Source organism: Oncorhynchus masou, chromosome 12 (assembly GCF_036934945.1).
Source record: "Oncorhynchus masou masou isolate Uvic2021 chromosome 12, UVic_Omas_1.1, whole genome shotgun sequence".
Taxonomy (NCBI): domain Eukaryota; kingdom Metazoa; phylum Chordata; class Actinopteri; order Salmoniformes; family Salmonidae; genus Oncorhynchus; species Oncorhynchus masou.
In genome coordinates this window covers 70,286,290-70,300,614 of record NC_088223.1, presented here as the reverse complement: position 1 = coordinate 70,300,614, position 14,325 = coordinate 70,286,290, and the positions used below count along the sequence as shown (strand labels likewise).

Sequence of the window (14,325 nt, the reverse complement as noted above, 5' to 3'; positions counted from 1 at the left end):
GCACTGCCTGACCCGAGACCACAGGCCGTGCCACAGATATGACACGGTCAGAGAATGAGAATTACCCCTCTGACATGTTTGTTTGTACTGTATACTGTATGGGCATAGGCTAATCGCCATGGAGACACATACAGTAGCTATGAAAATATGCGTGCCGTGAACACACACTCACACCGTGGTATAGAGTACACCTTGTACATACAGTACCAGTTAAAAGTTTGGACATACCTAGTCATTCAAGAGTTTCTTTATTTTTACTATTTTCTACATTGTAGAATAATAGTGAAGACATCAAAACTAAGAAATAACTCATATGGAATCATGTATTAACCAAGTTTTATTTTAGATTCTTCAAAGTACCCACCCTTTGCCTTGATGGCAGCTTTTCCAACAGTCTTGAAGGAGTTCCCACATATGCTGAGCACTTGTTGGCTGCTTTTCCTTCACTCTGCGGTCCAACTCATCCCAAACCTTTTCTATTGGGTTGAGTTCGGGTGATTGTGGAGGCCAGGTCATCTGATGCAGAACTCCATCACTCTTCTTCTTGGTCAAATAGCCCTTACACAGCCTGGAGGTGTGTTGGGTCATTGTCCTGTTGAAAAACAAATTATAGTCCCACTAAGCGCAAACCAGATGGGATGGCGAATTGCTGCAGAATGCTGTGGTAGCCATGCTGGTTAAGTGTGCCTTGATAAATTTGGACTTATCAGACCAAAGTACAGATTTCCACCAGTCTAATATCCATTGCTCGTGTTTCTTGGCCCAAGCAAGTCTCTTATTCTTATTGGTTTCTTTTAGTAGTGGTTTCTTTGCAACAATTTGACCATGAAGGCCTGATTCCCACAGTTGATGTTGAGATGGGTCTGTTACTTGAACTCTGTGAAGCATTTATTTGGGCTGCAATTTCTGAGGCTGGTAACTCTAATGAACTTATCCTCTGAAGCAGAGGTAACTCTGGGTCTTCCTTTCCTCTGGCGGTTCTAATGAGATTCAGCTTCATCATAGCACTTGATGGTTTTTGAAACCACACTTGAAGTAACATTCTTCAAGGGCTATCTTCTGTATACCACCCCTACCTTGTCACAACACAACTGATTGTCTCAAATGCATTAAGGAAATACATTCCAAAAATGAACTTTTAACAAGGCACACCTGTGACTACCTCAAGAAGCGTGCTGAGATAATTCCAAGAGTGTGAAAAGCTGTCATCAAGGCAAAGGTTGGGTACTTTAACACTTTTATGGTTACTACATGATTCCATATGTGTCATTTCATAGTTTTGATCTCTTCACTATTACTCTACAATGTAGAAAATAGGAAAAATAAAGAAAAACCCTTGAATGAGTAAGTGTGTCCAAACTTTTGACTGGTACTGTACATATACCCACAGTGTATGTATTAGACACACACACAAACAACCTTGCAACGAACCATGTTCTACATATCCCAGACTACTCCATCCTCCACCTCACAACAACAATCCTTCTAACACATTCAGGTTGAACAGAGCTGAAAAGCCTCCATGTCACTCATAAATACTTTGATATGAATCATGAAGCCACACAATGATTAATGCTTGGGTACTACTTTGTACTCGGCATCGTTATGGTGAGCAATTATAGACATTGTATTCCATTCATTTCAAGTCAGACAGGTCTGGATGGCTTACAGTACACATCTAGGATCAGATGAGAGAATATGACTGAGTATAAAGGGGTAATGTGATATATGATTATAGAATGAGGTGGGTTATTACAGGGGATCAGATTTTCCATAGATTCAGGTGCAATTACGGCAGATGGCAACCACAGGGGTTTTATCTCCTAATCAAAGCCGCACAGCAACCAAGACGCCTCTGGGGATTTCTTGAGAGAGTGTGTGTGTGTGTGTGTGTGTGTGTGTGTGTGTGTGTGTGTGTGTGTGTGTGTGTGTGTGTGTGTGTGTATGCTCGCGTATGTAGCACACAAGCAAAAGTGTGAAGCAAAGAAACTGGGACCTACTTTGCTGTCGACTCTTCGTCATACTTGTGTTCCAAAGTTGGAAGTGCTGGAAACAACCCAGCGGTATGGAAGAAGTACCATCATACTAAGGCCTTTCTGCATTCAATTATATGAGGTGAGGCTTCTAGAAAACCCCATTGCTCTTCAGTTCCAAAAGCTCTGCCTGAGTTGCTTCAAGTGCTGAAAATACAAATCAAGCATTTTGAATGGAGACCAGCGGTGGTTGGATGGAAGAAGTACATCTGCTAGGCCCTAACATACTGCCCTCTATAGATTCCTGTAAGGACTGACTAAGGCCTTTCTGCATTCAATTATATGAGGTGAGGCTTCTAGAAAAACCCCATCTTAGGTTTCACAACCGAAGACAACTTTGGTAACTTTAATTTACTGTCCTATTACAGCTGCTATTTTCAAATAAATGACATACTAGCAGTTGATACTTTTCTGGTAAACCTACTTCTTCTATAATACCCAATAAAACAATAAAAACTATGTTTCAAAGGGTAGATATTATTAGGCAACAATAACTTAACTAAGCTGGTGCGTAAAAAAACGGACCATCTACTGCCTGGTTGCCCAACCTGGCCACCAATTTCACCAATTGGTGATAAAGTTATATGTTAAGCATAAAGATATTATCTGAAGCAGGTACTAGAGTGAGTGGCTGGGCCTGAATCCTACTAGAGTGAGTGGCTGGGCCTGAATCCTACTAGAGTGAGTGGCTGGGCCTGAATCCTACTAGAGTGAGTGGCTGGGCCTGAGTGAGTGGCCCTGAATCCTACTAGAGTGAGTGGCTGGGCCCTATCCTACTAGAGTGAGTGGCTGGGCCCGAATCCTACTAGAGTGAATCCTACTAGAGTGAGCTGGGCCCGAATCCTACTAGAGTGAGTGGCTGGGCCCGAATCCTACTAGAGTGAGTGGCTGGGCCTGAGTGAGTGGCTCCTAATCCTACTAGAGTGAGTGGCTGGGTGAGTGGCTGGGCCCGAATAATACTAGAGTGAGTGGCTGGGCCCGAATAATACTAGAGTGAGTGGCTGGGCCTGAATCCTACTAGAGTGAGTGGCTGGGCCTGAATCCTACTAGAGTGAGTGGCTGGGCCTGAATCCTACTAGAGTGAGTGGCTGGGCCCGAATCCTACTAGAGTGAGTGGCTGGGCCCGAATCCTACTAGAGTGAGTGGCTGGGCCCGAATCCTACTAGAGTGAGTGGCCTGAATCCTACTAGAGTGAGTGGCTGGGCCCGAATCCTACTAGAGTGAGTGGCTGGGCCCGAATCCTACTAGAGTGAGTGGCTGGGCCTGAATCCTACTAGAGTGAGTGGCTGGGCCCGAATCCTACTAGAGTGAGTGGCTGGGCCCGAATCCTACTAGAGTGAGTGGCTGGGCCCGAATCCTACTAGAGTGAGTGGCTGGGCCCGAATCTAGAGTGAGTGGCTGGGCCCGAATCCTACTAGAGTGACTAGAGTGAGTGGCTGGGCCTGAGTGAGTGGCTGGGCCCGAATACTAGAGTGAGTGGCTGGGCCTGAATCCTACTAGAGTGAGTGGCTGGGCCCGAATCCTACTAGAGTGAGTGGCTGGGCCCGAATCCTACTAGAGTGAGTGGCTGGGCCCGAATCCTACTAGAGTGAGTGGCTGGGCCCGAATCCTACTAGAGTGAGTGGCTGGGCCCGAATCCTACTAGAGTGAGTGGCTGGGCCTGAATCCTACTAGAGTGAGTGGCTGGGCCTGAATCCTACTAGAGTGAGTGGCTGGGCCCGAATCATACTAGAGTGAGTGGCTGGGCCCGAATAATACTAGAGTGAGTGGCTGGGCCCGAATCATACAAAAGTGAGTGGCTGGGCCCGAATCATACAAGAGTGAGTGGCAGGGCCTAAATAATACTAGAGTGAATGGCTGGGCTTAAATAATACTAGAGGTAGTGGCTGGGTCTGGACTCTGGAGCTGATGTGCTGTGACAGCAGACTGTCAGTTCTACAGCAGCAAGCAGGCTGCATGGGGCTGGGACAGTGTTGACAGGCCTAGATTTGTCACTCACTGGGCAGCCGCCAGCCAGCCAGAAAGAGAGAGAGAGACAGAGGAATCCAACATCTGACACTGACTTCTGGGTCAACATAAAGACATACTGCCAGCAGAGGAGTGTGTTGACACCAAGCTAGCCTTAGCTTGCTGTGTGACGTTGGGGGATTTATGCAAAAGTTTGTTAAAGTATACCAATGAAACTCAAGTTAGGGTTGGGCCTGTGGGACTATAACTGGGTGTAGAAGGTGAGCTACTGATTACCTGTCTGTAGGGACTGGGCCTTACGGTTTGCCTCCTCCAGCTTTGACACCACAGACTCCTGGTTCTCCTGTTGTTGACTGTGTGGACAGAGGGACAGATACAAGTTAGCTTAGCATCACCTCAGTAAGAAACAACATTGTATCTAATGAGCATTTCAAGAGGCTAATGTTGCATCACAGGGGTCAAGTTTGCCTGCTAGCATCACCACAAAACAGAGCGAACAGGTTAAAAAGTATCAACTTTAAAGATAAAAAAGACTTATAGCATCAAGAGGATACAGGTAAGCTAAGAGATTTATCATCACTCAACGTGAAGGGACATTTTCAGCCTATTAGCACTTTAGAAAAAATAAGACCGGTTACCATAGCACCCGCTCAAATGAACAAGCACTCGCTCTGATTCCAGTTGAAGTGGTACACTGCAAGTGGAGAGGACATTTAAGTGTTGTATTTTTTGCCAACAGCGGCTAGGCTGTTCTGCTCTGTCATGTCTGCTCATGTAATTGAATGCAGAAAGGCCTTAGTCAGTCCTTACAGGAATCTATAGAGGGCAGTATGTTAGGGCCTAGCAGTATCATCAATACTGAAACACCTGGGCCAACCATCATGCCACCAACCCTCCTGCACTGGCAGACGACTCATCAATTTACCGCAGCGCTAAAGAGGAGGAGAACATGCAAAACGCTTAAGAATTAATGTCAACTCCTGACTGGCTAGCTATTACTGGGGACGAGATGAGAGGGGACGAGATGAGAGGGGTTGAGAGCCCATTTCTCCTTGGGAGTTGGTTCATTATAAGGACAAACTGTCAGTTTCCAAAGGGAAAAGCTATAAAGGTTGGGAGTAGTTAGTTATCAATGATATCACTGTTTATAGTATGTATGGCTAGTCGCCAGATAATGATAATGAAGACAGGTTTTACAATCTGGGCTATCTATTTTCTGTCTGTATTTAGGTTTCATAGAGTCTGAGATATCACCAGATATCACATACTCTGGCAAGGTCTAGGGTGTGTGGCCTAAATGGAGTTTTGGTGAGATACATTGGTCAAAATCTCCACAACACCAAGAATCACCATTCTCACCAGAGAACCTCTCAACCTCAAATGCATTAAAAAAAACGAGGAAGTGCCTCAGTCAAAGCAAGGGAGACAAACCTCACTGACACATTGGTTCTGACTGCCCGGCAGTTCCTGCCTCTGTGGATGACTGCACCCCTGTTGTGCCTCTACTCATCCCCATGTCACTGTACTGTACCTCTGTTCTCTCCCTCTCCTCCCTCCCAGGTGCTATTTTTGGGTGACTAGGAAACATTAATATAATTCAAGGTAGCAGAATGGGGTCTATGGTGGCGTCTTTGTAATAAGGGTGAGAGCGGTGACAATAGGTTACAATGGGGCCTTATTGTTACCCTCTGACATAACAGATAACAGAGCCGAACTGTGTCCCTGTCCGGTGAGTGACAGTCTGGCAGCAGCGATGATCAGGAGGCTCAGTGCGGTATTACCATCCTTACGGGGGGGGGGTTAGGAGTAAACAAACAGCGGCCAATGAAAAGGTATTACAGTGCAATGGGATTACAGTTAGGGTGGGTTGGTCCCAATAAAAGCCTTGTGTAACGGCCGCATATGCCTCCATCAGGACAAACTGATGGGATCATATAATAGTGTGTGACACTATCAGTGTATAGTGTTCGAGTTCAAATTGAGATATCGGCCATGATTAGGAGCAAGTTCAATGGGAATATGGTGGGTTAAAACAATGCAAAAAATGAATGAGTGCCGGTTATCTCCCGTTCCTGATTCAATATTTGCTCAGCTCAAGTGCTGAGTGAAAGTGTAAATGACAACGTGATAGGGAGTCCGTGCCCTTCACAACAACCCTGATGCATCTGATAAACTACCGCCAATCCTCACTGGAAGGTTAACTAAACTTGGTCACCCACTTATCTACAATACAAACATGTATGAAACTAACCATCGTTCATTCTGGGCCTAACCTTCGCTCATACTTAGACACTAGCTGCAGCCAGTAGTTGCTGCCCGTTGGTAAACACTAGCTAGCCTATCCTCCACAGCTAGTCCTTACTAACTTACCTCTCCTCCTCTGCATGGTTGTTGTGAAGCTGCCCTTCCTCCTCCCATCTCTCTCTCCTCTCCTTCTGGCCCAGCTCCTTGGCCTGTTTCTTCAGGGTCTCTTCATACTCCTCTATCTTCTCCTTAAGTGCTTTAATTGTGACCTCTGTGAGAAAGAGAGAGAGCGCAAGAGGGAGATATACACAGCGAGAGAGAGAGGGAGGGCAGGAGAGAGAAAACACAAAAAGTCAGTAAGTGATACGATAACCGGAAAGAAATAAACCAGAGTACCAACACGATATTAGGTACCACATAAGGATCCTGCACATCATCCTTCTAAGTCTGGATTGTAAGTTACACTGAGAGGGATTCTCCAAGTAAGATGGAGTAGGAGGAACAGGGCTCCACTCCACTGTGTGCATTGGCACAGCCCACTTGTATTACTGACTGAGAGCTCTCAGGTTTCCCCCACTTCTTACTTGTCTTGTCTTCTTTTTTTTCTCTCGCTCACTCACTGATGCCCTCGCTCTCTCCTCCTCCTCTGCGGTGATTTAAACTCCAACATTTCAGCCCTGACACATAATCAATGGCGATGAGTCCCCTCTGAGCCCTTTTCCCGCTTAACTATTAAATTGAACTTTAAACATTTAGGTTGCAGGGGATCAATGGCCTTGGCTGGCCGGGATGAGAGAGAGAGAGGAAGGAAGAGCGGGAAGGAGGAGAGAGAATGAGAGAGAGGGGGATTCTCCTCTCCTCCGTCGCTGAGGTAGAAGATCTGCAGCTTAGCCGCGGCACGGTGGGGAGGGGAGAAAGAGAGGAAAAATCAATGGCAAAATAAAATATTGCCGCTATTGAGCTGGGTCAATTAGCTCTTGGTGGGAGGGGAATTCCAAAGACAGAGAGGGAAGGCCCCCCTACCCTCCTCCTCCCTCTATCCCCTCTTCTCCTCCCCTTCTTTTCCCTGCCTTTCTGAGAAGAGAAAAAGCAGTGAGGGCTTTAGAGGCCTATACAATGGGATTCATCTGAAAAGACTGCCCAGGGGATACTTTCTCATAAAGATGGCTATGGAGGAGGAGAGCCTTTATTAAAAAATGATCTATATTTCGGGGTTATGGAATGACTTTGGGCTGACTCCGCTGCTCCCCTAATTTGATGTTAGATGTTAGCTATTTTACAGCGTTTGATGTAACTCCACGGACATCGGCTCTTGAAACGGTATCCACATGACAGATGAAATCTTCTTACAACTGCTAACATTGCACATATACTTTTACTATACTTTCAACCAGACCGTTTCATCCCTTTTAAAGATGGCTAAGCATTGATGAATCTCCCAATGGGAGTCTTAGCCCAGCTCTCTGTGGTGGTGTAGTGGAAGCGTTTCAGTGGATGAGGTTGTCTGGGACCTGAACACTTGTGTTAGCACCCTGAGCTAATACCTAGGGCTTTAGCTCCGCAAGCCAACAATTTCTTGTGGCCTATAGGTTCAAACTGGGTCGATCACACTGGTCCAGGATAGGTTCAGAAAGAGCATGTGTCTCAGCCTCACCGTGGTTCTTGACCTCAGCGATCTCCTGGGTGTAGCCCTCCAGCGTCTCGCGGAGCTTCTGGTTCTCCGTTTCGATGTCGTGCATCCTCTGGACCTTCAGCTGTAACTGCTGGGCAGCCTCCAGGGCCGACACAGGGTCTGATAGGAGGGGACAAGGAAAGGGCACTACTTGTTACTAATCACCAGACATCACTAATTACTATAGACTAATTACTTATCACAGAATTTTTCTCTGCACATATATACAGTGGGGCAAAAAAGTATTTAGTCAGCCACCAATTGTGTAAATTCTCCCACTTAAAAAGATGAGAGAGGCCTGTAATTTTCATCATAGGTAAACTTCAACTATGACAAACATAATGAGGGAAAAAAATCCAGAAAAATCACATTGTAGGATTTTTAATTAATTTATTTGCAAATTATGGTGGAAAATAAGTATTTGGTCAATAACAAAAGTTTATCTCAATACTTTGTTATATACCCTTTGTTGGCAATGACTGTATGTCCTCACAAGGTTTTCACACACTGTTGCTGGTATTTTGGCCCATTCCTCCATGCAGATCTCCTCTAGAGCAGTGATGTTTTGGGGCTGTTGCTGGGCAACACAGACTTTTCAACTCCCTCCAAAAATGTTCTATGGGGTTGAGATCTGGAGACTGGCTAGGCCACTCCAGGACCTTGAAATGCTTCTTACGAAGCCACTCCTTCGTTGCCCGGGCGGTGTGTTTGGGATCATTGTCATGCTGAAAGACCCAGCCACGTTTCATCTTCAATGCCCTTGCTGATGGAAGGAGGTTTTCACTCAAAATCTCACGATACATGGCCTCATTCATTATTTCCTATACACGGATCAGTCGTCCTGGTCCTTTTGCAGAAAAACAGCCCCAAAGCATGATGTTTCCACCCCCATGCTTCACAGTAGGTATGGTGTTCTTTGGATGCAACTCAGCATTCTTTGTCCTCCAAACACGACGAGTTGAGTTTTTACCAAAATGTTATATTTTGTTTTGATCTGACCATATGACATTCTCGCAATCTTCTTCTGGATCATCCAAATGCTCTCTAGCAAACTTCAGACGGGCCTGGACATGTACTGGCTAAAACAGGGGAACACGTCTGGCACTGCAGCATTTGAGTCCCTGGCAGCATAGTGTGTTACTGATGGTAGGCTTTGTTACTTTGGTCCCAGCTCTCTGCAGGTCATTCACTAGGTCCCCCCGTGTGGTTCTGGGATTTTTGCTCACCGTTCTTGTGATCATTTTGACCCCACGGGGTGAGATCTTGCGTGGAGCCCCAGATCGAGGGAGATCATCAGTGGTCTTGTATGTCTTCCATTTCCTAATAATTGCTCCCACAGTTGATTTCTTCAAACCAAGCTGCTTACCTATTGCAGATTCAGTCTTCCCAGATTGGTGCACATCTACAATTTTGTTTCTGGTGTCCTTTGACAGCTCTTTGGTCTTGGCCATAGTGGAGTTTGGAGTGTGACTGGGGTTGTGGACAGGTGTCTTTTATACCTATAACAAGTTCAAACAGGTGCTATTAATACAGGTAATGAGTGGAGGACAGAGGAGCCTCTTAAAGAAGAAGTTACAGGTCTGTGTGAGCCAGAAATCCTGCTTGTTTGTAGGTGACCAAATACTTATTTTCCACCATAATTTGGAAATAAATTCATTAAAAATCCTACAATGTGATTTTCTGGATTTTTTTTCTCATTTTGTCTGTCATAGTTGAAGTGTACCCATGATGAAAATTACAGGCCTCTATCATATTTTTAAGTGGGATAACTTGCACAATTGGTGACTGACTAAATACTTTTTTGCACCACTGTATTACCAAGCATGTCTAACATCAGAACAGATCTTCAAAGTTCAACAGCTTGATGTGTATGTAGCTAGTAGTGTAACATGTTTTGAAGATCGGTTCACTGAGGAGATCACACCCATCCAGTCAGTCTCTAACCTCTACCCCTCACTCCATTCCAACATACTTCCATGCACTGCAACAGTAAGGTCTAGAGTGGGGTTTTGTGTCTCTGTGCCTGGTTGTGACTGAGTGGCCAGGGCGAGTCACGCGAGGCTGACTGATGACTTCTGTGTGTGTGTGTGTGTGTGTGTGTGTGTGTGTGTGTGTGTGTGTGTGTGTGTGTGTGTGTGTGTGTGTGTGTGTGTGTGTGTTGGGTGCCAGAGCAGCAGAGCTATGTATAGCTGCCCCCATTCGCACAGAGCAAAGCTGGAGAGCTGAGACAGCGCTGCTGTTGCCACCACACACACAGCCCAGACAAAGGAGGGGAAGAGAGGAAGAGAGTAAGAGGGAGAGGAAAAGCAAAAGGGCATGAGAGAGAGAGAGAGGCAGGGACAATGAATGAGAGAGGAAAAGAGAGATAGGAAGAGGGGAGCTACCTAGGTTTCTGGACAATGATGATGACTTATCTTATCTTAGGGACAGAAAAACCCATGGGACAACAATACATTCCTGCAAACAGACTGTACAGTATCTATCTAATAGTAGTACAGCATAGACACAACCCACAGTGGTGAAAACTATAGATGTATAGATGTATTGATGTACATATTGAATCATTTAATTAATCAAAAACAGTAAAACACATTACAGATGACAGGAAAAAGTCTATGACTGATTGTGGTCCTCTTGAGTCAAGGTCAGAGATTGTGATGATGGTAATGAGTAAGGGATGGATAGGGAGGGGTTGGGATGTGGAGACTGGCAGGGTGTTCTAACACTGAGTCCTCCCCACCCTCCACATTGGGCGCTGCCAGTCTTGCCAGCCCTGGCCTCATCAGTGCCCGGCATTGACACGGTCACTAATTGGCGTATGACTAATTATGCCCCAATTCCAGTTGATTTTCTTTAATGAGACAGCTGGGTTAATTATATAATCATATGATTACATTAGACCCCCTGGCCCCGAGAGAAAGAGAATAGGAGGAGGAAGCTAGGGGGAAGGGGGAGGAAGAGGAGGGATATGAAAAGTGATAGAGACTAGAGAGGGAAAGAAAGAGGGAGATAAGAAAAGAGACGAAGAGGGCGAGGGTGAGTAGACTAAGTAAACAATACATTTGGAACACCTGCTCTTTCCATGACAGTCTGAACGGGATATGATGGTAGATGAGCACCGGTTTGTGTCAAGAACTGAAACGCTGCTGGTTTCCGTGTGTATCAAGAATGGTCCACCACGCAAAGGACATCGCAAAGGACATAACTTGACACAACTGTGGAACACTTTCGAGTTCATGTCCTGACAAATTGAGGCTGTTCTGAGGGCAAAGGGGGGTGCAACTCAATATTTGGAAGGTGTTCTTAATGTTTTGTTCCGTCAGTGTACAAGCGTATGAGAGCATATTTAAGGCAGTCTGGAAACAGCAGAAGAGAGGGAGGGGGAAGAGGTCTGATCTTAGAGATGAAAGACATCCAGTGCCTCTATTCTCCTCTGAGTACACACACCACACACACACACACACACCACACACACACACACACACACGTCCTTGGAGGGAGAAGCGATACATTCTCCAACACCAGACAAGCCATTGAGGACACAACAGCATTATCAAAGGCCCATTATGTCAACTTTGTTGTCCTGAGTTCTGACACCCTGCGTCATACACAGTGTAATCTAATATTCTGAAAGATCTAGCCTTGGACAGCCTGTTCCCATGTTACGTTTCTCATAAATCACTATTTGATTGTGAAACACATACACTCTCCTGCACTGACTCTAAACACACACACACTGAACTCTACCCAGACTCCACATACTGACACCCCGACACATACACACAACATGAGCACACATGTGTACTGATGCCACACACACACACAACTGTCTATTACCTATCCTATTGCCTAGTCACTTCACACCTACCTATATGTACATACACTATCTACCTCAATTACCTCGTACCCCTGCACATTGACTCGCTGCTGATACTCCCTGTATATACACCCAGGTTATTTCTATTTTTTATTTGCTTGTTTATCTTTAACTCTGTTGGAAAATCTCTTAATTAATTTTTTATTTAAAATGTACTTTAATTTCTTGTCAATAAAAAGTAACACTAGACAAACATCCTTGAAGGGTTATAATGGATCTCATCTTTCAGTCCCATTAAATTTTTTATTATATTAGGATGATACTCACTTGTTATGTGTGCTTTGAATACCCCATATGATTAAACAAACTGACAGGAGAGAAGGTTATACTGTGACATTAGGGTGATGATGACTGCTGTACAGTACTGGACTGTACAACATAGCCTGTCTCTGTGGGCCTAGTCCCAGGTCCTACCACTCTACTGCTGCTCTCTCCAGAACAGATGAACTACAGTGTGTGTCACATGGAATCTTTCTCTCCATGTCCTCCCTGGACTTCTAACCAGGAGGTTGTCCCTTCACTAGACAGGCGGTGGCACCAGCCCTGTCTGGATGGGCATGTGTGTGTGTTCTAAGCAGAAGGAGTGAGACAGTGCCAACTGGTCAGTGCAGTCAGTCCAGCCTGCTGCAGAACACTAGGCTGTCTGTGAGAACAGTGTGAATATTTCCAAAGGTTGCATGAGAAGGCTAGAGGGCAGACGGGTGGAGACACCTGTCAACTTTGACATTCTATTGCATAGTGTCATCAGGATGAGAGTGAGGTAAGGTGCGTGTATTTTCCTTGGTGTGTTCAAAAGAGCTCAAAAGGGTGGACACACTGACGCTAGGTCTGTGTGATCACAAACACATCTGTGAGATAATCAGTGGAGTAGTGATCTCTCATCCTCAGACATGGAGACAAGAATGGACAGGATGCAGATTACAATGATAATACAGACATTCCTAGATTTTCCCACACAGGCAGACAACACACACACCACGTAAGAGAGCCAAGGCAAAGAGGTCTCTAGGTGCTGCTCCTCTGTCTTGGCAGGCTTTGAGCTGTGTGTGTGTGTGTGTGTGTGTGTGTGTGTGTGTGTGTGTGTGTGTCTGGGATCTCCAAAACACAAAAGCAGTAATTTACGCATGTACTACGTGGTTCCCCAGGCCAGCATGCTTGCTCCTACAAGCCTCTGTGTGTGTCTGTTCGCGTGTGTGTGTCCATAAGGTTCACCAAGGAGGAAATGTGTTTCAGACAGACAGCAAGCTGCACACACACAGCTACACACACAAGAAGACACACACACACAGCCACACACACACAGGATCGAGTCAGCTCAAAAAGCTCAGTCGGTCACAGACAAACACACACTCCAGTCCAGTCCAGTCGACCTCCACTGCTGACTGTCTGTTTCCACTATTAGTCAGCCTATCCAAGTCCTCTAGTGCTTCAGTTAGATGGAAAAAACATTGGCCAGGAGATCTCCATGGACAACAACACTGGTGTTAGCAGTGACTGTGTGTCTGTCAGTGTGTTGAAATCATCAATGTACTCTCCATCAGGACCTAAAACGAACAACCGCCACCTGCAGGTAGGTTTTGGCGGGTAAGATGTGTATTTCACCAGCCACATTGGAGGTTGGTCAGGGCTCCATAGTGCACGCATTTCACTCGCATTTGTGTTGATAAAAAATAGTCAAATAGTCATTTATAGTCAAATAAAAGCTGCAGTAGCTGTTTTCAAAGTATTTCCGCCATTTTGCTTCATAGGTGGTAAATGAAACGCAACAAAATCAAAGAACTATGAATCCTATATAGCCTATTCCACCTTGCGCTGCAACAATGCCTGGCTGGGTGCTGTGCACACGTGAAGAGCTAAGTAAAAGATTCATTTTTAGAAGTAATGTGCACAGGCATAAAAGTTTATCTAATTTACTTTAAACGAAAGTCTACTGAAGTGAGACGTTGTCCTTGTGTTTCTTGGCTATTTACATTGTTTTGTTCACAAGATATGTTGTTTGTCTATGTTCGAGTTTCAAATGCTAGGGAAGAGAAGACAACGCTTCTACTAGTCAGACTCAATCTAACAGGCACAGACATGACTGAGTCCTGATACCACGGTAACCTCCTGCCCTTAAAGGGGAAGGTGAAATTTGTCTAATGTGTTATTTTGGTGATAGCAGGTCACAAAAACATAATTATTCAACTGGGTGGTTTGAGCTCTGAATGCTGATTGGCTGACAGCCGTGGTATATCAGACTGTATACCACAGATATGACAAACTTACATTTTTACTTCTCTAATCACTTTGGTAACCTCGGGGGTTTGTGATATATGGCCAATATACCTGTGTCCAGGCACTCCACGTTGCGCTGTGCATAAGAACAGCCCTTAGCAGTGGTAAATTGGTCATTTACCACACCCTATCTGGCCTTATTGCATAAATATACCACATTAGTTACTTCTTACTAGTAACGCACGCTATGTTCTAGAAACATTGCAAAGCATGCTCATCCGTTTTTAAATGTTTTGTTGGTGTAAATTCTATTCCCC

At 45.2% G+C, this 14,325-nt stretch overlaps 1 protein-coding gene across 5 annotated transcripts in view; it reads right to left on the bottom strand.

Annotated features, from left to right (window-relative positions):
- The window catches only part of LOC135550744 (homeobox protein cut-like 1), a 212,314-nt gene that overhangs the window by 91,776 nt on the left and 106,213 nt on the right, over nucleotides 1-14,325 (bottom strand). For 4 of the 5 annotated variants that reach the window (XM_064981827.1, XM_064981826.1, XM_064981830.1 and 1 more), the window contains exons 5-9: nucleotides 7,900-8,037; nucleotides 6,372-6,516; nucleotides 4,278-4,354; nucleotides 2,141-2,180; nucleotides 2,001-2,027 (exon numbers count right to left, since the gene is read on the bottom strand). In XM_064981827.1, the coding sequence (XP_064837899.1) occupies nucleotides 2,001-2,027; nucleotides 2,141-2,180; nucleotides 4,278-4,354; nucleotides 6,372-6,516; nucleotides 7,900-8,037 (427 nt within the window). Of the gene's footprint in view, nucleotides 1-2,000; nucleotides 2,028-2,133; nucleotides 2,181-4,277; nucleotides 4,355-6,371; nucleotides 6,517-7,899; nucleotides 8,038-14,325 lie in introns of all 5 variants that reach the window. The other variant, XM_064981831.1, reaches the window with a different exon arrangement.